Here is a 24,607-nt window from a genome sequence, read left to right as displayed (position 1 = left end):
ACCTTCCCCCCTTCTCACCTTCCCCCCTCTCTCACCTTCCCCCCTCTCTTACCTTCCCCCCTCTCTTACCTTCCCCCCTCTCTTACCTTCCCCCCTCTCTTACCTTCCCTCTCTCTTACCTATCTTGTCATGTACCTCTCGGTACTCTGTAATCTCATCCCTAACAATCGATTCCAACAACTTCCCAAACACTGATGTCAGGCTAACAGGACTATAGTTTCCTTTCTGCTGCCTCCCGTCCTTCTTAAGTAGTGGAGTAATATTTGCAATTTTCCAATCATCCAGTACAATGCCAGAATCTATTGATTCTTGTAAGATCATCTTTAATGCCACTGCATTCTCTCCAGCTACTTCCTTCAGAACCCGAGGGTGCATTCCATCAGGTCCAGGAGATTTATCCACTTTCATACCATTAAACTTCCCGAGCCTTCTCAGTCATGATTTTCACTGCACAAGCTTCACTTCCCTGACTCTCTTGAATGTCTGGTATACTGCAGATATCTTGCACTGTGAAGACTGATGCAAAATACACATTCAGTTCCTCTGCTGTGAGAGGCATAGATCGAGTAGACAGTGAGTACCTTTTTCTCAGAGTTAAGATGTCTAGTACCAGAGGGCATGCATTAAGGTGAGAAGGGTTTAAGTTCAAAGGAGATGTGAGGGGCAAGATTTTTTTTACACCGAGTGTTGGTTACCTGGAACGCACTGCCTGGGGTGGTGGTGGATTTTTAAGAGACGTTTAGGTAGGCAATGAATGTGAGGGAAATGGAAGGTTATGGACATTGTGTAGGCCGAAGGGATTAGTTTAGTTGGTCATTTGATTGCTAATTTATTTGGTTTGGCATAACATTGTGGGCCGAAGCCCTGTGCTGTAGTCTACGCGTTCAGAACGTTGAATAATTCTGCTGTCAAACTGGTTAATGTACATCAGAGCTAATACTGCAACAGAGAACGTGGGCTTGGACTTTGAATTGACTATCTTTTTACTTATTTCGGAAACAAACCTGAATTTTGATCCCGATCATGATTTGGCCAAAAAGTGTTTTACTGGTAATTTCACTAAACACTTCATTTTATTTAACAGAGTTCTAAATGCCTCTGGAAAACTATGAGTTCCTTTGTTAATTGTGATAGAGTTTCTCCCCATTCTTTTCCTCTACTCTGCTCATTCATTTTTACTAGAGAATACAGACCATGTTGTTCAGGATTAGTTTCCCATTTCTCATGAAGTGGAATTTATTTTTTGAACATTGGTGCAGTAATTACTGCAAAATGTATAGTTCCGGGGATCTAGATTTAATGTAGACTTGGCTGCTGACAGAATAGAGCTGGAAATTATAGACTTGTTAGCTTGACATCAGAGATGGAAATTATAGACCTGTTAGCTTGACATCGGTGGTTGGGAAGTTGTTGGAGTCGATTGTCAAGGATGAGGTTACAGAGTACCTGGAGGCATATGACAAGATAGGCAGAATTCAGCATGGTTTCCTTAAATGAAAATTCTGCCTGATAAACCTATTACAATTTTTTGAGGAAATTACAAGTAGACTAGACAAGGGAGATGCAGTGGATGTTGTATATTTGGATTTTCAGAAGGCCTTTGACAAGGTGCCACACATGAGGCTGCTTAACAAGGTAAGAGCCCATGGAATTACGGGAATGTTACATACGTGGATAGGGCGTTGGCTGATTGGCAGGAAGCAGAGAGTGGGATCCTATTCTGGTTGGCTACCAGTTACCAGTGGTGTTCCACAGGGGTCCATGTTGGGGCTGCTTCTTTTTACGTTGTACATCAATGATTTGGATTATGGAATAGATGGCTTTGTGGCTAAGTTTGCTGATGGTATGAAGATAGGTGGAGGGGCCGGTAGTGCTGAGGAAACAGAGAGTCTGCAGAGAGACTTGGATAGATTGGAAGAATGGGCAAAGAAGTGGCAAATGAAATACAATGTTGGAAAGTATATGATAATGCACTTTGGCAGAAGAAATAAACGAGCAGACTATTATTTAAATAGGGAGAGAATTCAAAGTTCTGAGATGCAACAGGACTTGCGAGTCCTCGTGCAGGATACCCTTAAGGTTAACCTCCAGGTTGAGTCGGTGGTGAAGAAGGCAAATGCAATGTTGGCATTCATTTCTAGAGGAACAGAGTATAGGAGCAGGGATGTGATGTTGAGGCTCTATAAGGCACTGGTGAGACCTCACTTGGAGTACTGTGGGCAGTTTTGGTCTCCTTATTTACGAAAGGATGTGCTGACGTTGGGTAGGGTACAGAGAAGTTTCACTAGAACGATTCCAGGAATGAGAGGGTTAACATGAGGAATGTTTGTCCGCTCTTGGACTGTATTCCTTGGAGTTTAGAAGAATGAGGGGGGACCTCATCGAAACATTTCAAATGTTGAAAGGCATGGACAGAGTGGATGTGGCAAAGTTGTTTCCCATGATGAGGGAGTCTGGTACGAGAGGGCATGACTTATGGACTGATGGGCACCCATTCAGAACAGAGATGCAAAGAATTTTTTTAGCCAGAGGGTGGTGAGTCTATGAAATTTGTTGCCACTGGCGACAGTGGAGGCCAAGTCATTGGGTGTATTTAAGGCAGAGATTGATAGGTATCTGAGTAGCCAGGGCATCAAAGGTTATGGTGAGAAGGCGGGGGAGTGGGACTAAATGGGAGAATGGATCAGCTCATGATAGAGTGGCGGATCAGACTCGATGGGCCGAATGGCCGACTTCTCCTTTGTCTCATGGCATGCTTTCCACATAACTATTAGGTTTGTCCTGCATGCTATGGCTTCTGCCAGTAGCCCAGTGATGTTCTAATTGGTCATTTGGTCACTAAATTATTCACTAATCTAGCTAAGTGGCAGGAGGATCAAAAGGGAGTTGGTGGAGATGCAAGAAGTACAAGTTGCAGGCCTATAAGTGAAGGGGAGAGAGACAAGATTCTATACTGAGAGCTGTCATGAATTCAAATACAGAATGTCCTCCTAGGTGTTAATTAATGATTTGACTACAGAGGAAGGTTCGGAATGCAACATATAATTCTTAAATAGAAACAGAAGATGTTGGAAATGGCTGGTCAGGCAGCATCTGTGGATGAACCAATATTTGTTGCCAGGGTTGCTCCCATTGGAAGCCATTACTGATGTAATCACAGGCAACAGATGTAACCAGTGCAGAACTCTTGACTGTGGCTTCCTGTGACTGTGACCGATCTTATCCTCCAGATGGTGTACATCCCAGAACAAATCTAGCTAATTACAGCTATATAGGACCGTGGTCAGATCCCATTTGGAGTACTGTGCTCAGTTCTGGTCACTTCACTACGGGAAGGATATAGGAAAGGTGCAGAGGAGCTTTACAAGGATGTTGCCTGGATTGGGGAGCATACCTTATGAGAATAGGTTGAGTGAACTCGGCCTTTTCTCCTTGGAGTGAGGGACGATGAGAGGTGACCTGATAGAGGTGTATAAGATGATGAGAGGCATTGATCATTTGGGTAGTCAGAGGCTTTTTCCCAAAGGTACAGAGGAGATGTCAGGGATAAGTCTTTTACGCAGAGAGTGGAGAGTGCATGGAATGGGCTGCCGGCAACAGTGGTGGAAGCGGATACGATAGAATCTTTTAAGAGACCCTCTGATAGTTACATAGAGCTTTGAACAATAGAGGGCTATGGGTAGCCCTAGGTAATTTCTAAACTGAATATATGTTCGGCACAGTATTGTGGGCTGAAGGGCCTGTATTGTGCTGTAGGTTTTCTACGTTTCTGTGTTTCTAAATCAGTTTATAAAATATCAAAAGAAGCTTTGAAGCCAAAAAAGCTGTGATTCCAGCTCTGCCTGCTGTCAAAGTTTTCAAGAGTTCAAAATCTTTTCATACTCAAATAGTCAAAAGCTATTAAAATGAAACAATTAACAAATTAGAAGTAACTGAAGCTGCAGATGGATGTTAAAATTAAATATTATTAATTTTCAAAGAGAAAAGATAGAAATATTGAGAGCACCAAAGAACATAACTGCTGCAGGGTTGAAGCAGGCTTGTACTGCACTCACTGCTGGATTAGTTATGGAGCGTGACTAGGAAAATGTGTGCTGGATGTGGCCAACAGACACAATAACTGCAGATACTGGCAATCAGAAATAAAAACAGAAAATGCTGATGATGCTCAGCAGATCCGGCAGTGTTTGTGCAGTGAGAAACAGAGTGAACATTTGATGATATGAATTGGAAAACTGTAAACCAAGCAAGATAAAGGATTGCCTTCCCCGTATGCTTGCGTGCTGTAAGCAGCTGTTTCCACGCACTGGGAATTAGCAGAACCGCAGCAGTGAACTAACATTCATTGCTGATGGAAGGAGCTTGTGTTCAAAAGAGCTTTAGGTGGCCAGTATTGTTATTTTTAATCCTTTCTGTGTTGCTCTATTTTTAATCATTAATGTGTTATCCTTTCTGAACCGGCAAAAGTGATCTCTTGTCAGGCTTCTCAGTCCCATCGTAAAACAGCTGCAACAAAGGGATTGGGAGCAATTGAAAATGGAACTCTGCATCAAACATCCTCCTGACTTTTCCAGTTATCGGCCTGAAGCGCTCACTCTGATTCTCTCTCCACAGATGCTGCTTGACCCACTGAGTGTTTCCAAATTTTCTGTTCTAATTTTAGGGTTCTCATGGTTATTGTCAATTTCCCTTCACATCAGAATCACTGACATATGTTGCGAAATTTGTTGTTTTCTGACTGCATTACAGTGCAGTTCATTAAAATACTATAGATTTAAATAAGAATTAAATAAGTAGGGCAAAAAGGTAGTGTTCATGAACCAATTAAAGTAAATAACCGTAATGTTTGTCAGGTCGTATAGTTAATGAAGAGATAATGTGTATAAGATGTAGTTATATTTACTCATCTACCGATACCATTGGTGAATTGCACAAACCTAGATAGGACTTGGTTGTTCTTTTCCCTCCCTGCTTCTGTACACAGACAGCATAGTTTCCAAATTGCTAGGAATTAGTGTACCTGTGACACAATCTACCGTCCACACCCCTCTTTACATTGGCTGCACGGCAATGGAAATTGCGAGCAGTTTCAAATTTCTGAGAATGCACATCTCACACAACTTCTCGTGATCCCAGAGCACATGCTGCACAATCAGGAAAGCTCACCAGTGCCTCTACTTTCTGAGGAGGCTGAAGAGAGCTGGACTGTGCACGTCGATACTCACATCATTCTACAGATGCACAGCAGAGAGCATCCTAACAAGCTGCATTACTCTCTGGGAGAGAAACTGCACTGCAGTGGACAGGAAGGCTCTACAGACAACTGGTCAAAACTGCCCAACGCATCACGGCACTGGCCTACCCGCCATCAAGGACCTGTGCACAGAAAGATGCTAGCAAAGTGCCTATAACATCGTGAAGGATCCCACCCACCCTGCTCACAGGCTGTTTGACCCACTCCTATCAGGGAGGAGGCTACGTAGCATGCATGCCAGGACTACCAGACTCCAAACAGTTATTTTTCCCAAGCTGTAAGGCTGATCAGCTCCTCCACCCGCTAACCCACCCCCACACTACCCCCAGTCACCACTACTTCATCATTTTACATCAGCCACCTTCTGTACGGACCAGACTGTAAGGCATTTGAGTAGAACTAGGCCATTCAGCCCATCAGGTCTTCTCAGCTACTTGTTTATGGCTGATCCTTTTCCCCTCAACCCCATTCTCCCACCTTCCCCACGTAACCTTTCACACCCTGACTCATCAAGAACCTATCAACTTCCACCTTAAATGCACTCAATGACCTGGTCCCCCCACCCAAAAGCTGCTCAAAAAAGCCATCGTGGCATTCTACAAGTTCTCTCTCGTGGGATCCAAAAGCAGTACTAACCTGATTTTCCCAATCCTCTTGGATATCGAAATCCCCATGACTATTGTAACATAGCCCTTTTGACATGTGTTTTCTGTCTCCTGTTGTAATTTGCAGCCCACATCCTGGCTGCTGTTCAAAGGCCTGTATACATCTCCCATTAGGGTCTATCCACAAGGATTCTTCCAATCCAATATCACCTCTTTCTAAGGATTTGATTTCATTTTTTACCAACAGAGCCACGCCACCCCCTCTGCCTGCCTGCTTGTCCTTTTGGTACAATGTTTATCTTTGCATGTTAAGCTGCCAATTATAATCTTCTTTCAGCCACGTTTCAGTGATGTCCACAACGTAATGCTGCCAATCTCTATCGACACCACCAGATCATCTACCTGATTTCATATGCTGCATGCATTCAAATTTAACACCTTCAGCCCTGTATTCGTCACTCGTTTTGATTTTGACCCCACAGATTGCACTGCAACTCATCCCACTGACTGAAGTTTTGCCCTGTCATCTGCCTGTCCTTCCTGACAGTCTCACGACACACTGCACCGACTTGTCTACCAACTGCCCCTTCCTCAGCCCTATCACACAGTTTCCCATTGTCATGCTAAATTAGTTAAAAACTCTGCTTAACAGTTTGAGCAAATCTTCCCGCAGGAATATTTTGTACAGGTCATACCTTCCCCAGACACTCCTGTGTCTAGCGTCACCCTTATGTACATACAATCAATCTTTGTATATAAGCTATCTTACATATTTATATTTATTGTATTTCTCGGTGTCTTTATCTTAGTGTCCTTTTCTGTGCTGCATCGGATCCAGAGTAACAATTATTTGGTTCTCTTTTACACTTGTGTACCGGAAATGATGTTAAATAATCTTGAATCTTGTGTCAGTGATGAAAAAGCTTTGTGTTTAAGAGTGATTTAGTTGGCCAGTATTGCAAATTTTTATCACAGTGTTACCATTCCTAACTAAGGAATATCTGTGGAGAAATCTCCAGTAGCTTATTTGGCACTCTTACCTAGTAATGTCATTACCAGCTGAGAGTACCAATGCTGCCTGAAGGTGATCTTGCTAAAAGACATTAACTAAGTTCCATATGGATTTATAATTCAAAGTTGTCACTCAAATACATATAGAAACTAACACTTGGGGGTACTGTTTCAATAAGATAAACAGTGGAAAATAAAATTAATATATTCATAATTTCCTTTAGCAATGTGCTTAATGTTACTGGTAATATGCACCAGTCTACGTAGTACTTAGTGTATAAGGGAATAACAGTCTCATATCTAGCCTGACAGATTGACTTTCAACCAAGGCAAGGGTTGGTTTTGACATTACTTGGGTAAGGAAGAGGAAGGGAGTTCACCTTTAGACAGTTGTTCTTCTGATATGTGCTGTGAATGGTCTTGTGATATGTACTGTATGTCTCATGGGACTGGTAACATCTATGATACTGTTGATAAGACATAGAAGCAGAATTAGGCAATTTGGTCCATTATGTCTGTTACACCATTCCACCATTGCTGATTTATTATCCCTCTCAACCCCATTTTCCTGCCTTCTCCCCATAATCTTTGACGCCTTGCCTAAGCAAGAACCAGTCATTGGGTTGCATTTCAAAATCTGTAGCCATGTTTCACATATCTAGTCGAGAGCCTACTGGAACCATATTCTGTACTATATCATGACAAAGAGAATCCAATGTGCTCTTTAGCAGGTTCTTCCTGACCTGACAATCCCTGGGTTAATCAGAAATATCATCAGTTTTGCAAGTGAATATGCAGCCATTTACAAACACTGTTGAATGTTAAAACTAAAGTTGTTGTGACTAATTTTCTTTTTCTTCATATTTTCTTCCATGACTTAGTTCTTCCTGGGAAATCAGGTACAGAACGACATAAATGTCTGAAGTATTTCACCTGTTATGTTGTGTGCTGTGGGCCAGTAACTACTGCTTTGTGGCTTCCAGACTTTCAACCAGTTGGGAATAGTGACTTTCCCAGTCTGTTCCACCCATCCACTTATGTTTTTGAATGTTGGATGTTTCCACTGGCATTAAGCTATAAGTCTGTGCTGCTCATTTCCATGTTAATCATTCACCTTCTCAAATCAACTGCTTTAAAGAGTGGTGGGTGGTGAAATAGAGCTTGCAACTGCAAAAGTAAACGCTTGATGCAAAACAAATCATTACAGTGTGTTTAAAAACAATCACAAACAAAATCATTTGTTATTAGCTACTTAGAAGTTTAAGCTGCTATTGAACGTTCTCTTCTTTCGCCTTTCACAGTTTGGTGATTCCCAGCAGTTGCGGCTAGTCCGTATCTTACGCAGTACAGTCATGGTTCGTGTTGGAGGAGGCTGGATGGCCTTAGATGAGTTTTTGGTGAAAAATGATCCATGCAGAGGTAAGTTTGGAATATGTTTTAGTTGGTTCTGCCTGCCAGCTGCTTGGGCAGCACAAGCTGGCCCTTGCTATGTCATGTAATGCCTCTCCACAAGATGTCACACTAATATCTGTGTGATACACTCAGTGGCCACTTTATCAGGTACTCCTGTTCTTCTGCTCATTGATGCAAATTTCTAATCAGCCAAATATGTGGCAGCAACTCAAAGCATGCAGACATGGTCATCAGGTTCAGTTATCGTTCAGACTAAACATCAGAATGGGGAAGAAATGTGATCCAACTAACTTTAATTGTGGAATGATTGTTGATGCCATACAGGGTGGTTTGAGTATCTCAGAAACTGCTAATCTCCTGAGATTTTCATGCACAACAGTCCCTAGAGTTTACAGAGAACAGAGACTTATAGTTTTAACATCCAATGAGCAGCAGTTCTGTAGGTGAAAAGACCTTATTAATGAGAGAGGTCAGAGGAGAACAGTCAGACTGGTTCAAGTTGACAAGAAGACAACAGTAACTCAAATAACTACAAATCAGAATCTGGTTTATTATCACTGATATAAAATCATGAAATGTGTTATCTTTTTCCTCCACCCCACTGAGCCTCCAATTTGTATAACATTGATTGAGAATTAACCAGTATATGGCAACAAATTGAATCAAAACACAGAATAATACATACTGGAAGAACTCAGTAAGTCAGGCAGCATCTGGAGGGGAATAAACAGCTGACGTTTCAGGCTGAGACCCTTCATGAAGGGTCTCGGACGGTTGGACAATTGACTTGACCATTGTGAAGTTTTTATAGTTTAAATGATAAGAATCTCAAATTAGCTCTTGAATTCTTCAAATAATTTCTCTATTTTATCTGTCCTGTCCTTTTTCTTTCTAGAAGTTTCTTCTCTGTTTCTTTTAATGTGATGCAATCCCTTTATCATTTCTTCTAGTTCATCATCATGGAAGTAAAATGTTGCGTTCGGAATCAAACTCTTCAATTACCAGTCAGTCTCCTATAGGTTGGCAATCCTCTGTCTCTTTTCCTTCTCCTTTGTGCTTTCCTTCTCTGTATGGCTTAACGCTCCTAGCAGCTTACGGCAGGCTTTGTGCTTTTCTTAAAAGAAAAAGAACTGTAATCCAATATGCTTTGTTTTTTTTTAAAACCAACTACAAAATGAACGGCCATTTTGAAATGCATGTGAAGTTGCTTACATGATTTTTTTCTTTTACCCGCAGTAATACTCACTGCAAGTAAGTGGTCACCTTGTCTGATATTGTAGCATCTTCCTAATTGGAATGTACACATCTGTTCTGCCTGAAAGTGGTGTGCTGTTTTGAGCTTCTGCACAGATATTTTGGAATGGGGTTTGCTTTAGTGGGTCCCGGGGCTCCCTTAAACTGACTGCATGAAGTTAATGGATTCCACACTCCTGCGTCGTCCTTAACATGACACTGAACTGAAACCTTTACGACTATCAGAATTATTTTGTCCCTTTCCATTTAAGTTTTGAAAATTTGCTGGGCTAATTTCATCTCGTGTTGCTTACATATCCCAGCACAAGTGTTGAGTTGTTGGTATGGATAGGCTTTCAACTCAGATTTCAGTATATTTTCCATCATCCGTTAACCAGTTTTTAACCATCCTGTTCATTTTTTTTCTCCCCTCCCCCATACTCCCTATTGTTGTTGCAAGTTTGCTGCTGGTTTGTGAACTTCCTGATGATTTACAGCTGAATTTTTGTTTTGTACCTTTGTTTCAGCTAAGGGCAGAACAAACATCGAACTGCGTGAAAAGTTTATTCTTCCCGAAGGCTCTAGTCAGTCCATGGCTGCCTTCCGGTCTCGAGGGCGGAGGTCACGGCCATCATCAAGGGCGGCTTCTCCCAACAGGTCGACGTCGAGCGCCAGTCAAAGTGTTTCAGTTCCCCCAGTTGTTACAAGTACGCCACCTAAGGTAATGTTGAGAGCAGCAATCTCCGTACTCACTGTTTTAAACTATATTTTACCAATATAGTTTAAAAAGCTTTTATACCAGTCCAGTGAAGAGTTTGGTGCTAATTCTCCTATTTAACAGCTTAATTATATTTATTTATTTTTAATACTTAATTTTAGAGATGCAGCACGGTAACAGGCACTACCAGCCCAACGAGCTGTGCTAATTACACTCATGTGACCAATTAAGCTACTAACCCGTCTCTTTTGGAATGTGAGAGGAAACCATAGCACCCAGAGGAAACCCACAGGGTCACCTGGAGAACGTACAAACTCCTTATAGGCAGCGGCGGGAATTGAACCTGGGTCGATGGTACTGTAATAGTGTTACGCTAACTGCTACACTAGTGCGCCGCCCCGTGTTGGCATATTACTTTGCCAATCTCCCTGCTATACTAATAATTAGTTGAATTTGTATTTTCCATAGTGATTTTCTCATTTGTTTCAGGTTTCTTTCTTGACTCAGTTTTTGTGTGGGGTTTGTATTAGAGTATTAGCAAGTGTGCAATATTACAACCCATGACGGGAAGTTTAACGCATGCCAGATAAAGATTGCTTATTGACTTTACTTTTCTGAGTCTTCCTTTTAAAGGGAGTCACACAGGTCTACATCATTGCATTTTTAATTTTACTCCTTCCTAATTACATGTTCTCTTCCATGGCACTGTTATTTCCTGGTCATTTTACTTTATTGTTTTAATTTCCATTCATTTTCAATGTATCCTTGTTTCATGCAGACACCCCAACATTTAATCCGCAATTATGATAAACCATGGTTGACAAACAGCAAATCTTCAAGTGCTTATAAAACTCCAGAGTCCCCCGAACGCCGAGTCCCATCTCCAGAGGTATAGTACGGTGAAGTGCTCCCAGTGTTGGTAGTGGTCAACTTATCAAAAATGTGTTTTGCTTTTTAGTTTAGTTAGTTTCCTTTAGAAAGATCTGTACCAAAAAAACAAATTCCTGAGAGGATTTTGGGCTGCTTTTCAGGATTCTAAATGTATTTTTCTCTATTGTGCATCAATGAGGATCTGAACCACATTTGGAAATAGTGAATTCAGTAAATACCCTACTGAATTATTCTCTAAATTTTGCTTCAGCTTTTAAATAAAATGGATAAATCGAGCAGTCAGTGTTAATTTACTGATATAGTACTGACAGGTTTTCTATTTTTGGAGATTTATTGTTAGAAATGTTTTGAGCTGTTTAATTTAGTGAAGAAATTTAACCATTAAGTTAAAATTCACTTTGTGAACTTCTTTGCTTTGTGGAAAGATGGTTGTTTATTTAACATTTTCAGTCTTAATGAAATGGAGTTTTATTATTGACCAATAATTTACATTAATATTTATGATGGAAGCTTTTGGCATGAACAATACATAGGTTAAAGATTTTTTAAAACTCTGAATCCTGAAAAACAGCTATATTTTCTTTATCTGTAACACTAGGAAGGAGAAGTCCCCCCCCCCACCCCTCCAACTACTTCTGACCACTTCCTTAACGTATCCTGACCTCTAACACCTCTTTATTTCTTCAGAACTCTCTCTCCCTTCCAAGATCCTTGCTTTTGCAAAAGTAACTCCTCTTCATTCATTTTGTTTCTCTGAACAGATGGAAGGAATCTGATGACTGGGTTGTTCTTTCCACAATGTTTGCTCTGTTTTATAATCTTAAAATCTTCACCTGTCACCTTGTGCATGATTGAACAGTTTGTGTGTATGTAATTCCAGCTAGGTCATAATGCCCAGTTAGTTTGTGAGATTACAGATTTTGATTGTTTTTCTTCTTGGAACCAGAAGAAAAAGGAAAACAACTTTGAACATTGTGGGGAAGGGAGGTTGAATTTTGTAAGGGTTTTACCAAAGATAGAGACAGGAAAGTTGTTTCCATTGGTAAGTGAGACTATAACTAGGGGACATAGCTTCAAGATTTGGGGGAGTATATTTAGGATGGAGATAAGGAAAAACTGCTTTTCCCAGAGAGTATCTGTTTTTTTTCATGTATGCCCAGGGAAGCAGTAGAGGCTATCTCATTAAATATATTTAAAACATAGTTAAATTGATTTTCACACAGCAAGGGAATTAAAAATTCTGGGGAGAAGGAAGGTAGGTGGAGCAGAGTCTATGACCAGATTAACAATAACCTCATTGAACAGCAGAGCAGGCTCAGTGGGCCAGATGGCCGACTCTTGGTCATATTTCTTGTGTTAAGGAAGCCATATTTTAAAGAACTTGCATTGATTTAGCATTATTTATGGTATCAAAATACTTTATAGTCATTAAGTACTGGTTGAAATGAAGTTGCTGTTTCGATGTAGGGTATATAGAGCTAGCTTGTGATTATAGCTTGAGATTTGCAATGCTGGATCATCGGTTCCTGTTACATAAATATTGACAAGGCCTCTGAAACCATGGTTGTTATATCTTTACTTCTTGCTGTTGGAACCAACTGTGGTAATTTAATGTCAGATAGATAGCACCTCTGACAGGCAGCACTCTCTCAGTACTGCTTTGAAATGATCACCCTGATTATTATCATTAAGATTAGGTGTTGTTTAACTTTTAAGATTAGGTTAGCTTTATTTGTCACATGTCCATCAGAACATAGAGGAAAATGCATTGTTTTGTGTCAACAACCAAAACTCTCCGAATATATGTTGGGGGCAGCCCACAAGTGTCGCCATGCTTCCAGCACCAACATACAGTAAGCACACCCACAACTTACTTAACTGTAACCCCTAAAAGTCTTCGGAATCTGGAAGGAAATCAGAGCACCCAGAGTAAACCCAAACAGTCACTGGGAGGACATGCAAGTTCCTTACAGAGAGTGACGCAAATGGAACCCTGATTGCTGGTGTTATGCCAACCCCTACACTACTCTGCCACTGAACCAACAACCTTGTGGGAAAGAGTGGGCTTCTTCCAATCTTCTCCAAGGTCATGACTCTAGATCAGGAGAATGCCAGAGGAATTCCAGTTGTATGTGTGGAAAGAAAAATAAAACTCAAGTTCCAAATCTTCAAGTTAAAAGTCAGCATTTTAACTTAAAGGGTGATGAAAGGGCCATTTAAGACAATCTTATAGACACATTGGTAAAAGAAAAATGGAGGGTTGTGTAGGAGGGAAGAGTTAGATTAATCTTGGAGTAGGTTGAAGTATTGGCATAACATCATGGGCCGAAAGGCCTGTACTGTTCTATATTTCTATCTTCTAATATCTGGCATTCTCTACCTCAGAGAATTGTGGCTAGAGCACTAGAAGTACTTGGAAGTGGAGATAGGTAAATTTTTAGAAGATCCAGGAACTGAGGACAAGGAGGATCTGGCACAGGAAGAAGAGTTGAGGCCTTGGGTAGATCAACCATTGAATGGCAGGCAGCCATTGAGGTGCTAGGTGGACTTCGCAGAGCCACATGAAATTTACCAAGTTCATTGCTTAGTTGACCATCTTTGTCCTAGACATAAATACAAGAGATTCTACAAATGCTGGAAATCCAGAGTAACACACACAAAATACTGGAGGAATTCAGCAGGCCAGGCAGCATCTATGGAGGGGAATAGACAGTCAATGTTGCAGGCCAAAACTGATCCTGATGAATGGTCTTGGCTCAAGATGTCGACTGTTTACTCCTCTCAACAGATGATGCCTGACCTGCTGAGTTCCTCCAGCATTTTCTCTTTGATCTAGTACAACTAGGTTGAGAAGGCCACTGTTGGTTACACCCCTCCATAGCAATCATGGCTGTTACATCTTTCCTTCTCTCTGTTGGAACCAACAGTCTTGATATAATGTCAGAAAGAAGGCACCTCTGACCGACAGAACCCCCTCAGTACTGCATTGGAATGAACACATGGATCTTTATCCAACTGTTCAACGTTATTGGGAGATTAACTTTATTTGTCACATATACATCGAAACGTACAGGGAAATGCATCATTTGCATTAAAGACCAACAGAGTTCAAATATGTACAAATATGTTAGTATCACCAAGTTTCCCACTTCTTTCTAAATCTACAAGACTCATTCACAATTCTAAGCAGAAAATCACAAACCAGGAAATGTTGGAATGATGCAGCACATCAGGTTTATCTAAACGAATATAAGCAAACCTGAGGAGTTTCATGCTGTCGTGAACTTATAATTATTGATTATTTAATTAACTTAATTCAATTTCTCTAATTTTTAGTTTGCTTCTCTGGATTACTTGCTGAGTGTCTTCACACCTGCACTCCCATTTCTGAAAGTAAATAAAAGATTAGAGGCAACGTATTAGGGATTGAAAGAAAGAAACATTAATGTGAAATATATTAAAGACATATAACATAAGATACAAGAGGGGAATTAGGCTATTCAGCCCATTGGGTCTCTGCCATTCCGTCATGATCGATTTATTATCCCCCTCAATCCCATTCTCCTGCTTTCTGCCCGTAACCTTTGACACCCTTTCTAATCCAGAACGTATCTACCTCTGCTTTAAATGTACACAATGGCACATCCTCCACAGCAATAAATTTCACAAATTCATCACTCATTGGCTAAAGCAATTCCTCCTCATCTGTATTTAAAAGGGACATCCTTGTATTCTGAGGTTGTGCTCTCCAGTCCTAGACTCTTCCCCTTATAGAAATCAACTTTGCCACCTCCGTTCTATCTAGCCCTATCAATATTCAATAAGTTTCAGTGAGATTCCCCCCTCATTTCCTCATATGTTAACCTTTTCATTCCTGGAATCATTCTCTTGAACCTCCTCTGGATTCTCTCTGATATCATATATCTCTGACTCTTTTATCAAAATACACATGAAATCAGCAGTGATAGTTGCACAAAGGAAAGGTAAAATTATCGGCATTTACTATATATAGAAAGCTATGAATGTGTGCAGCAGTGCAGGCTGTATGTGTATGGGGCAAAACGTTCATTGTCTGAACCTTACAATTCAGAATAAAAGTAAGTTGTGAGGTGAATTTTTGGAGAGCCTTCAGCTTGAATCTGGAAAAAAAAACACATCTTGTCACGGGTTTTGTTCTGTCAATTTGGTGAAATTGAATTTCCAAACATAGCAGAAAGGCGTGCTGTTCCAACACCATCACTTATGTACAGCTGTACACTGGGAGCTTTGAAGTGGACAGTGCACCGCCAATATCCAAAGTGAAATACTTCTGCAGGCTGGAACAGGTCCCTCAGGGTCAGAGATGACTTGCTTCCCCTCCAGGTTTGTGGGTTTGAAGTGGCTAACGAGGCCAGTACGTTTAAATTGCAATAACTTGTACAGCACACAGTTCTATTTCACCATGACTTTGCTGCAGCAAAACGTCTTCCCTTTTATCTCGCAAACACGAGGAAATCTGGCCTGCTGCGTTCACCAGCAACTTTGATGTGTGTTGCTTCCCTTTTATCTTGTAACTTTCTAGTTAGAAGTTCCTTAAGCCTTTCAGCATTAATAATGGAGCCCTATATATTTGGTTCAATACACACAAAATTCTTGGTTAGCTCAGCAGGTCAAGCAGCATCCATGGAGGGGGATATCCAGTTGATATTTCAAGCTAAGACCCTTCATAAAAAATTTGAGTCCTGAGGAAGGGTCGTCTGTTCATTCCCTTCCATAGATGCTGCCCGATCTACTGAGTTCCTTCAGCATTTTATGTGTTTTGCTCAAGGTTTTCATTGTCTGAAGAATCTCTTGTTGGCAGTTCCATTGTTGCTTCGTTTTAATTTAAACAAAACTTCTTTTTTGTTCTTACCAGCTGTTGCATCTTTGCTGAACTCCATTTACCAGTTTTGCTCACTCACTTTATCCAACAATGTAATTTTATGGTCCCATGCTCAGTACTTGCAGTAGCTCAAGTTATCATCTCATTGGAAAGTTAAGCTAGTCTTTATTGTTACTTTGCCCGTTGCCAAAGCTTACTGTGGACAAATTACAATGTTCTGTCCACTTCAGGCATGATTCGTTGGCTAGAAAGCAGGTTGAGGACATGAAAAATGTTTTATGAATGCTGCTTGTTTTGCATAAGCAAGAAACAAAATAGCAAAGAGCATGACGTTAAACACTAGACATCAGCTCTGCAGATGGATCTCTGATTTCTGTCCTCCACAAGCACGTCATATCAGAGCAAAAATACAAACTGCTAGAAACTCAGCAAGTCAGGCAACATCTGGAGGCAAAGGGATAGTTGACACTTTGGGTTGAGACCTTAGAGTCATAGAGCACTACAGCACAGAAACAGGCCCTTTGGCCCATCTAGTCTGAGCCAAATTATTATTCTGTCCCATCAACCTGCACTTGACGATAGCCCTCCATATCCCTTCCATCCATGTACTTGTCCAAGCTTCTCTTAAATGGTGCAATCAAACCCCTATCCACCACTTCTGCTGGCAGCTTATTCCACATGCTCACTACCTTCTGAGTGAATAAGTTCCCTTAAATATTTCACCTTCTGCACTTAGCCTATGACCTTCAGTTCGAGACTCAACTAACTTCAGTGCTTGTTTTTACCCTATCTGTACTGCTCATAATTCTGTATACCTCTATCAGAGCTCCTTTCATTTTCCTAATCTCCACAGAATAAAGTCCAAACCTATCCAACCTTTCCCTATAACTCAGGTCTTCAAGTCCTGGCAACATCCTTGCAAATTTTCTCAGCACTCTTTCAATCTTGTTGATACCTTTCATATCAATATGAAAGTACACCGTGCATGTAAGTAGGAGACCAGAACTGCACACTATACCTTACCAATGTCTTATTAAACTTCAACATAAGATCCCAACTCCTGTAGTCAATACTTTGATTTATGAAGGTAAATGTGCTAAAAACTGTCTTTAAGACCTTGTCTACTTATGTCCTACTGTCGTACTGCCCTACTCTTCACCATATAGGTCCTACCCTGGTTTATCCTCCCAAAGTGCAACAGCTCACACTTGTCTGCACTGAATTCCATCTCCCTCTGCATTACATTCCACCTACGCTTGATATGGTGCAGCCATTGCACAGGATTGGTAAAAGGTGCAAAGGGGTGCAAACTCGGTCAGCTCCCATCGTGGGCACAAGCCTCCCTAGTACTAAGAACATCTTCAAAAGGCAATGCCTCAAAAAGGAGGCATCCATCATTAAGGACCCCCATCACTCAAGACAAGCCCTTTTGTCATTGCTACCCATAGGGAGGAGATACAGGAGCCTGAAGACACACACTCAAAGTTTTAGGAACACTTTCTTCCCCTCTGCCATTTTGAATGGAAAATAAATCAACCTATAAGCACTACCTCACCATTTTTGCTCTCTTTTTGTATTACTTATTTAATGTAATTTTTATATATGTCTTATTGTAATTAATAGTTTTTTTATGTACTGCTGCAAAACAATAAGTTTCATGACGTATGTTAAACCTGATTCTGATTCATCAACCTTGCTCTGGGTCTCTCCTGATGCAGGGTTTCAACACAAAGCATCAACTACCCTTGAGCCTCCATAGATGCCGCTTGACCTGCTGAGTTCTTCCAGCAGTTTTTTTTTCCATTCCAGATTTCAGAAACAGTATTCTTTTCTGTCTACACTTATTAGAGTTTCTTCCATGTTGGGAGAATTGCAGGGATGTGTTCTCCTGGAGTAAATGTTTATGTGCTTAGTTAAATTATTTATTGTGTTATTTAACCAGTTGTTACTGTTGCTGTTAGTCCTTTCATACTGGAAGATATTATATCTTGCCTGTCCCAGATAGATCATTGTTTTGACATCTCCTCTTATCTTGAATACTGAATTAGGTAAAATATGTTAATAAATATGTTGATATTATACACAGACAATTGATGCCAAATCTAGGATTTCTGAGTGGCCAAACGTTTTGGTTCCATATCCCCCATTTCCATTCTGACATGTCGCTCCATGGCCTCTTCTCTGCCACAATAAGGCCACTCTCAGGTTGCAGGAGCCATACTTCGTATTCCACCAGGGTAGCCTCCAACCTGACAGCATGAGCGTTGATTTCTCTAAATTCTGGTGATTTCTCACTCCCACCCCCACCCCGCTTTTTCCATTCTCCACTCAGGCTCCCCTTTTATTCCTTCTCCTCACCTGCCTGTCACCGCCCTCTGGTGTTCCTCCTTCTTCCCTTTCTCTCCTGATTCACTCTCCTCTCCGATCAGATTCCTTCTTTTCAGCCCTTTACCTACCACCTGTCACCTCCTAGTATCTCACTTCATCCTGCCTCCCCTCCCAAACCTACCTTCCCCTCACTTGGCTTCACCTATCACCTTCTAATTTGTCCTCCTTTCCCTCCCCCCACCACCACCACCTTATTTTGGCTTCTTCCTCCTCCTTTTCCGGTCCTGATGAAGGGTCTCGGCCTGAAATGTCGATTCTTTATTCCTTTCCTTAGATGCTGCCTAATCTGCTGAGCTCCTCCACCATTTTGTGTGTGCTACTCTAACAGATGTGTACATGATTGCTGACTGCTTATTAAACTATGCTTGCTGTAGAGTAGTTACGACAAGAGAAAGCTCTGATAAACCCTCACTCAGGGAATAGGTTAGCCTCGTAGAACGATCAACATTTGAAGACATTCATTTATCATACATCAGAAAAACATGGACCAGCATTAATAAAATATTAATCCAGTTCTTTGAATAATAATCTAGGTAACACCAATCCAAGGAAGCAAATTGCGACCGCCTGGGTATCTGTCCGGAAAGAGTTTTCATTCTGGAGAGGACAGCAGCTTAACATCAACTCCCCCTTCAAGGGGAAGGTCACAAGTACCAGGTCAGTGTTTTGTGGTAACTATAATCTTATCGCTATCTGTACTTTTAGAGTTTGAAGTCTCAAGAATCATTGATGATGATGAAATGGGAATTTAGAAAATAATTCATCCAGCCGTCCTACACCTGACTGTGCTTGCTGACAGCTGTTGGAAAATGTGTTCAGAACAGGATTGTGCCGAGATCAAATATAACTGGAAAAACTTAGGAAGTCGAACAATATCTGTGGAGAGAGAAACAGACCGAACTTGCCAAGTTTATGGCCTTTCACCAGAACAGGAAAAAATCAGTTGTGAGCAACTTCAGAGTTTGATAAGAAAGGTTAAATGTTATAAGGGATAATGGGCCAAAATGTGATATCGGCACCGTGGTGAGATGCTGGCCAACTGAAGTGCAGTCTGCTCTGACTTCCTGAGCAGTGCAGCACAGAGGTCTGGAATGTGCTGGATGCCCGGTGGAGGCTTGTCCAACCTCCTGTTTGGTCCCTGGGCTCCTCACTGAGTCAATGGATGTTTTGCAAGTGACTGAGCTGAGGAAATGGATTTACTTTCTATACAGGGCCCCACTGCTGCAAACCCTGTTCATCTGAAATTTCATTAAAAACATGTTTAGGTTAGGTTCTTTTTAAAATTTTCTGTATATTTATGTTTCAGCTAGTTAATAATTTTTACTTTGATCTAGGTTTAATTCAAATAATTAATCTTTAAAGATTAACTTTATTTGTCACATGTACATCAAAACATACAGTGAAATGCATCCATTGTGCATCAACAACCAACGCAGTCTAAGGACCTACTGGGGGGCAGCCCACAAGTGTCTCCAACACAGCATACCCACATCTTGCTAACCCTAACCCTGCAAGGGGTTCGAATGTCTCAGACAGTAGGATGGTTGGTCATAGCTGACATTGTTGAATCGTGAGTCTGGAAGGCTGTTATTGTTAGCTGAGCTAGTTTGCCTGGAGCTCTTGTTGAACTTTCATAGGAGGCTCGGGATGATGAAATCAGTTTGGGAATGAAAATAGAATGGTAGGGTGACCAGAATCTGAAGGCAAGAGCAATAAGCCCTCTTCATTGGTCTTGCAAGTAGGAGTATAAATATGAAAATGGGATAAATGTAGTTGAGGGTTCGATCTACCCTAACAGAAGGGACTTATTGGATCAGTGGAAAGGAAATCATGCTGGCAGAATCAGGAGGATCTGGAAGAATGGGACAAAATTTTTAACCAAAGCAGAGCATAGTAAGCATGGCTGTGGGAATTAATTCCCTTCTAGAGAGAGATCGGTTTAAATGAAAGTGAGGACTGTCATTTATTTATTTTTTAATTTAGAGATGCAGCACGGTAACGAGCCCTCTGGCCCAACATGACCACGCCGCCCAATTACACCAGTGTGACTAATTAACCTACGGACTTGTATGCTTTGGAATGTGGAAGGAAACTGGAGTACCCCGAACAAACTCACTCAGTTATGGAGAGGATATAGGAACCCCTTGCAGACAGCGGTGGGAATTGTATCTGATCGCTGGCACTGGAATAGCTTTGTGCTAACCGCTACATTACTATGCCGCCCAGTTCTAGTGTGTTGGTGGTGACTGGCAGTGTAGGGTTTTAAACACTGTTAGTGAAACGGGGACTCTAAATTCAAACTTCAAAGTTAATTTACTATCAAAGGACATTTTCTTGAGGGCATACTCAATAAATCCACAGGAGAATAGTGATGATATTGAAAGACTGCACCAACGTGGGCGTTCAACCAGCATGCAAGAGACAGCAAACGGTGCAAATACAAAAATAAATAATATTTAATAAATCAATAAACAATAAATATCAAGAACATGAGATGGAGAGTCCTTGGTTGTAGGAATATATCAATGATGGGGCAAGTGAAGTTATCCCCTTAGTTCAAGAGCCTGCTGGTTGAAGGGTAATAATTGTTCATGAACGTGGTGGTGCAGGTCCTGAGGCTCCAGTACCTTCTTCCTAATGCCAGTAATGAGAAGAGACATGTCCTGTGTGGTGGGGGTCCTTGATGATGAGTGCCATGTTCCTGCAACAACTCTTCATGTAGATATTCTCAATGGTGGGCAGAGCTTTACCTATGATGGACTGGACCGTACCCATTACTTTTTGTGAGATTTTCCATTAAAGGCATTGGTGTTTCTATCCAGGCTGTGATGCAGCCAGTCAATATAATAAAAGTTTGTCAAAGTTTTAGATGTCATGCTGAATCTTTGCAAACTCCTTAGGGGGTATAGGCTCTGCTGTGCTTTCTTCATAATTGCACTTACATACCAGGCCCAGGACGGGTCTTCTGAAACGATATCACTGCGGAATTTAAAGTTGTTGACCCTCTCTGCCTCTGATCCCCTGATGAGAACTGGTTCATGGGCCTCTGTTTCCTCCCTTGCAATCAATAATCATCTCCTTGGTTGTGCTGATAATGAGCAAGAGGTTGTTGTTGTGGCACTACTCAGCCAGATTTTCAGTCTCTCTCCGATATGCTGATTCGTCACCACCTTTGATTCAGCCTACAACAGTGGTGTTGTCAGCAAACTTGAATACGGGCATTGGAGCAGGGCTTAGTCACACGGTCATAAGTGTAAAACAAGTAGAGCAGAAGCACCTTTGCCGATGGAGATCACAGAGAAAATTTAGTTGCCAATCCGAACTGACTGGGGCTGGCAAGTGAGGAAATTGAGGATCCAATTGCACAAGGGGATATTGAGGCCAAGGCCTTGGAGCTTATTGATTAGATGATGGTATTGAATGTCGAGCTCTAGTCAATAAAGAGCATCGTGATGTATGCATGTTGCTGTCCAGATATTTCAGGGTTGAGTGAAAAGCCAATGAGATGCTATCTGCTGTAGACCTGTTGCTCCAGTAGGCAAATTGGACTGAATCCAAGTCACTTCTCAGGCAGGAGTTGATAGGTTACATCACCAACCACTCATGAGGGGAGAGATTTAATCAGAAACTGAGAAGCAACTTTTTTTTTTAAATACAGAGAGTAGTGTGTATATGGAATGGACTGCCAGAAGGACTGGTCGAGACAACTACAAGAGTGGCACTTGCGCAGGGAAGGTCCAGAGGGGGATGAACCACACACAAGCAACTGGGACTAGGCTTGATGGCAACTTGGTTGGCATGGAGCAGTTGGACTGAAAAGTGCTATATCACTCTGACTCTTTAACTCAATATGTAATCGCTTAATACAGGATTTAAAATGGAAAGATACAATTGTCTTTTCAGGGTTGTCCTGAGTCATTCAATTGCAGTGTGTCTAAATGTGAGATGTAATCTGCATTTTCATCTTCTTACAATGCATTAAGTTATTTATTTAACCTAATATTTCTGTGTATTTAATCCAGTCTTGGAGTCAAGGAAAGCCCCAAGTCGTCCGGCAAGCTGTGCAGGAAGCAAGACTGGCAGTAGAGCAAGTAGTCGCCGGGGCAGCGATGCTTCTGATTTCGACATTTCAGATATTCAGTCTGTGTGCTCGGATGTTTCAGAGACAGTGCCTGAAACTAGCAGATCAGGGTCACGAGCAGGATCTCGGCCATCTTCAGCGAAACCGTCAAAAATCCCTACGCCGTCGAGGAGGTCCCCAGCAACTAGAAAACTGAGTGCAGCCTCCAAAAGATAGTCTGATCTCAGAGGCGAATTCCTGAGTTAATTCTTGATGCAGTCCTTGAGATGTAAAATATTCTGTAGAATCTGTTGTGAAATAATGCGAGAGGTGAACTTTTGATGCTGCAGAATGGCCTTATTTGTGTGTTTGTCTTGTAAGGTATATTATTTTATGTGAATAAATATTCTGTTAACTTTTTTTCTTTGATGCCATATCCTCTGGAGGGAAAATTAAAAGAGCTTTTAAGACAGATGTAAGTTAAACTAATATTTTTACATGTAATGTAGAATTGGGTAACTGTTACTGAAAGTTGTTTTGAATGTACGATAATGAAAACAAAATCCCAGGAACATGTCTTGTCAATGAGCAGGCCTTTATCTCAATGGTTTGCTAACCACTCTGATTACCTCGTGCACAATTCTAATGAGGCGATGCTGAATATTATGAAATAACTTTATTTGCTCGGAGCTGACTTTTTTCTGAATTACATACAAAGCAAATGTCTGTGTCCCAGGTAAAAAGGGATGTAAAATGCCAATCAGCATTACCTTAATGTAGTGAACTGAATTTGCTCTGAATTGTTTAGTTAACACATTCATGTCGGCTGTTAAGAAGACACTAAAAACAAAGCCCTGCAGCATTTGTGTCATTTTATTTAGCTAAGATCAAACTGCCATTATTAAAACTCTCCTGCCCTCCCACAACAAGTAATTTGTACTACTAATAATTAATATATTAAGTATGAAGTGTTGATGTCAATGTGAAATTTTCTTTTGCTTGAGTGGAAGATAATTGTATCATTGATCCCATTTTTTTTATTAAAGCAGAGTTGCTTGCCATAAGTCACAAACTGAATCATCCCTATTTGTTCCTTTTATAGTAACATTTAATGTGAAACTATTTTTTAAAAAATATGCCGATGTCAGTAAAATGAGTAGGAATTCCCACAGATGCTTAGATCATTTATTTTTTGAATATGACAGTTTATGTTTGAGTTACACTTTATCAATGTCAGGATTGCAGATTTGCATCTCAGGATTAGGATGAAGTAACACAACCTGCATGTTACGGCACCTTTCATGTAGAGGATGGGCACTGAGCCCAAAAGGAGATATTGGGAAATGAAAAGAATTTGGCCAAAGATTGAACTCTGAGGGTCTGAAAGGAGGCACATGAACTTAGAGACGATTTCCAACTATGAAGCCAAGCACAGTGTTTTCCTGAAGTACAGTAAAAGAAAGAAAAATGCAGAAGATGTTGGAATCAAGAGTGAAGAGTTTGAGAAGAGGGGCAGCACAGTGGTGTGGTTAGCGTAATGCTGTTATAGTGCTAGTGACAAGAGTTCAATTCCATTACTGGCTTTAAGGAGTTTGTACGTTCTCCTTGTGACTACATGGGTTTCCTGCGGGTGCTCCAGTTTCCTCCCATGTTTCCAAGACGTATGGGTTAAGCAGGTTAATTGGACGCTTGTGTGTATTTGGGTGGAGTGGGCTCTTATGCCAGAAGGGCCTGTTAGCATACTGCATCTCTAAATAAATAAGAAAGATGGGTCGGACTGGAAGACAGGTATTTTAACCATCAAATTTTTGAGATTTGGTCAATAATGGCAAGGCCAGTATTTTTTCCTATCCTCAATTGTTCCTGAGAAGATGGGGATGAACCTTTCCCCCAAGCTGTTGCAGTACTTCTGGTGAAGAAACGGCCCAAAGCTGTTAGGGAAAGAGTCGCAGGATTTAGATACAGCAAAGATAAAGGAATGTTTCTATATTTTCAAGTTAGCATGATGCACATTTGGAAGCAATGCTACAGATCACACTCATCTGCTATCCCTGCTGTACTAAGTGGTAGAGGTCTCAGGTTTGGAAGGCAAGTTACTACAGTGTATTCTTCAACTGGAACACCCTCCCCCAAAAAAGAGACAGGAATCTGATGATCCGCCAGTACTGGAGGG

The 24,607-nt window shown here is 41.1% G+C and overlaps 1 protein-coding gene across 13 annotated transcripts in view; it reads left to right on the top strand.

Annotated features, from left to right (window-relative positions):
- Positions 1–23,498, top strand: part of dst (dystonin) — a 637,976-nt gene extending 614,478 nt beyond the window's left edge. For 4 of the 13 annotated variants that reach the window (XM_063040111.1, XM_063040133.1, XM_063040119.1 and 1 more), the window contains 6 exons: positions 7,752–7,769; positions 8,172–8,289; positions 10,044–10,237; positions 11,013–11,123; positions 18,908–19,031; positions 22,397–23,498. In XM_063040111.1, coding sequence (XP_062896181.1) covers positions 7,752–7,769; positions 8,172–8,289; positions 10,044–10,237; positions 11,013–11,123; positions 18,908–19,031; positions 22,397–22,671 — 840 coding nt within the window. In that variant the 3' untranslated portion in view covers positions 22,672–23,498. Of the gene's footprint in view, positions 1–7,751; positions 7,770–8,171; positions 8,290–9,233; positions 9,303–9,519; positions 9,535–10,043; positions 10,238–11,012; positions 11,124–18,907; positions 19,032–22,396 lie in introns of all 13 variants that reach the window. The other 9 variants (XM_063040088.1, XM_063040082.1, XM_063040063.1 and 6 more) reach the window with 4 other exon arrangements.
- Positions 23,499–24,607: the final 1,109 nt, after the last annotated feature.

The sequence above is a fragment of the Mobula hypostoma genome, chromosome 2, assembly GCF_963921235.1.
Source record: "Mobula hypostoma chromosome 2, sMobHyp1.1, whole genome shotgun sequence".
Lineage (NCBI taxonomy): Eukaryota > Metazoa > Chordata > Chondrichthyes > Myliobatiformes > Myliobatidae > Mobula > Mobula hypostoma.
This window is presented reverse-complemented; position numbering and strand designations above follow the sequence as displayed.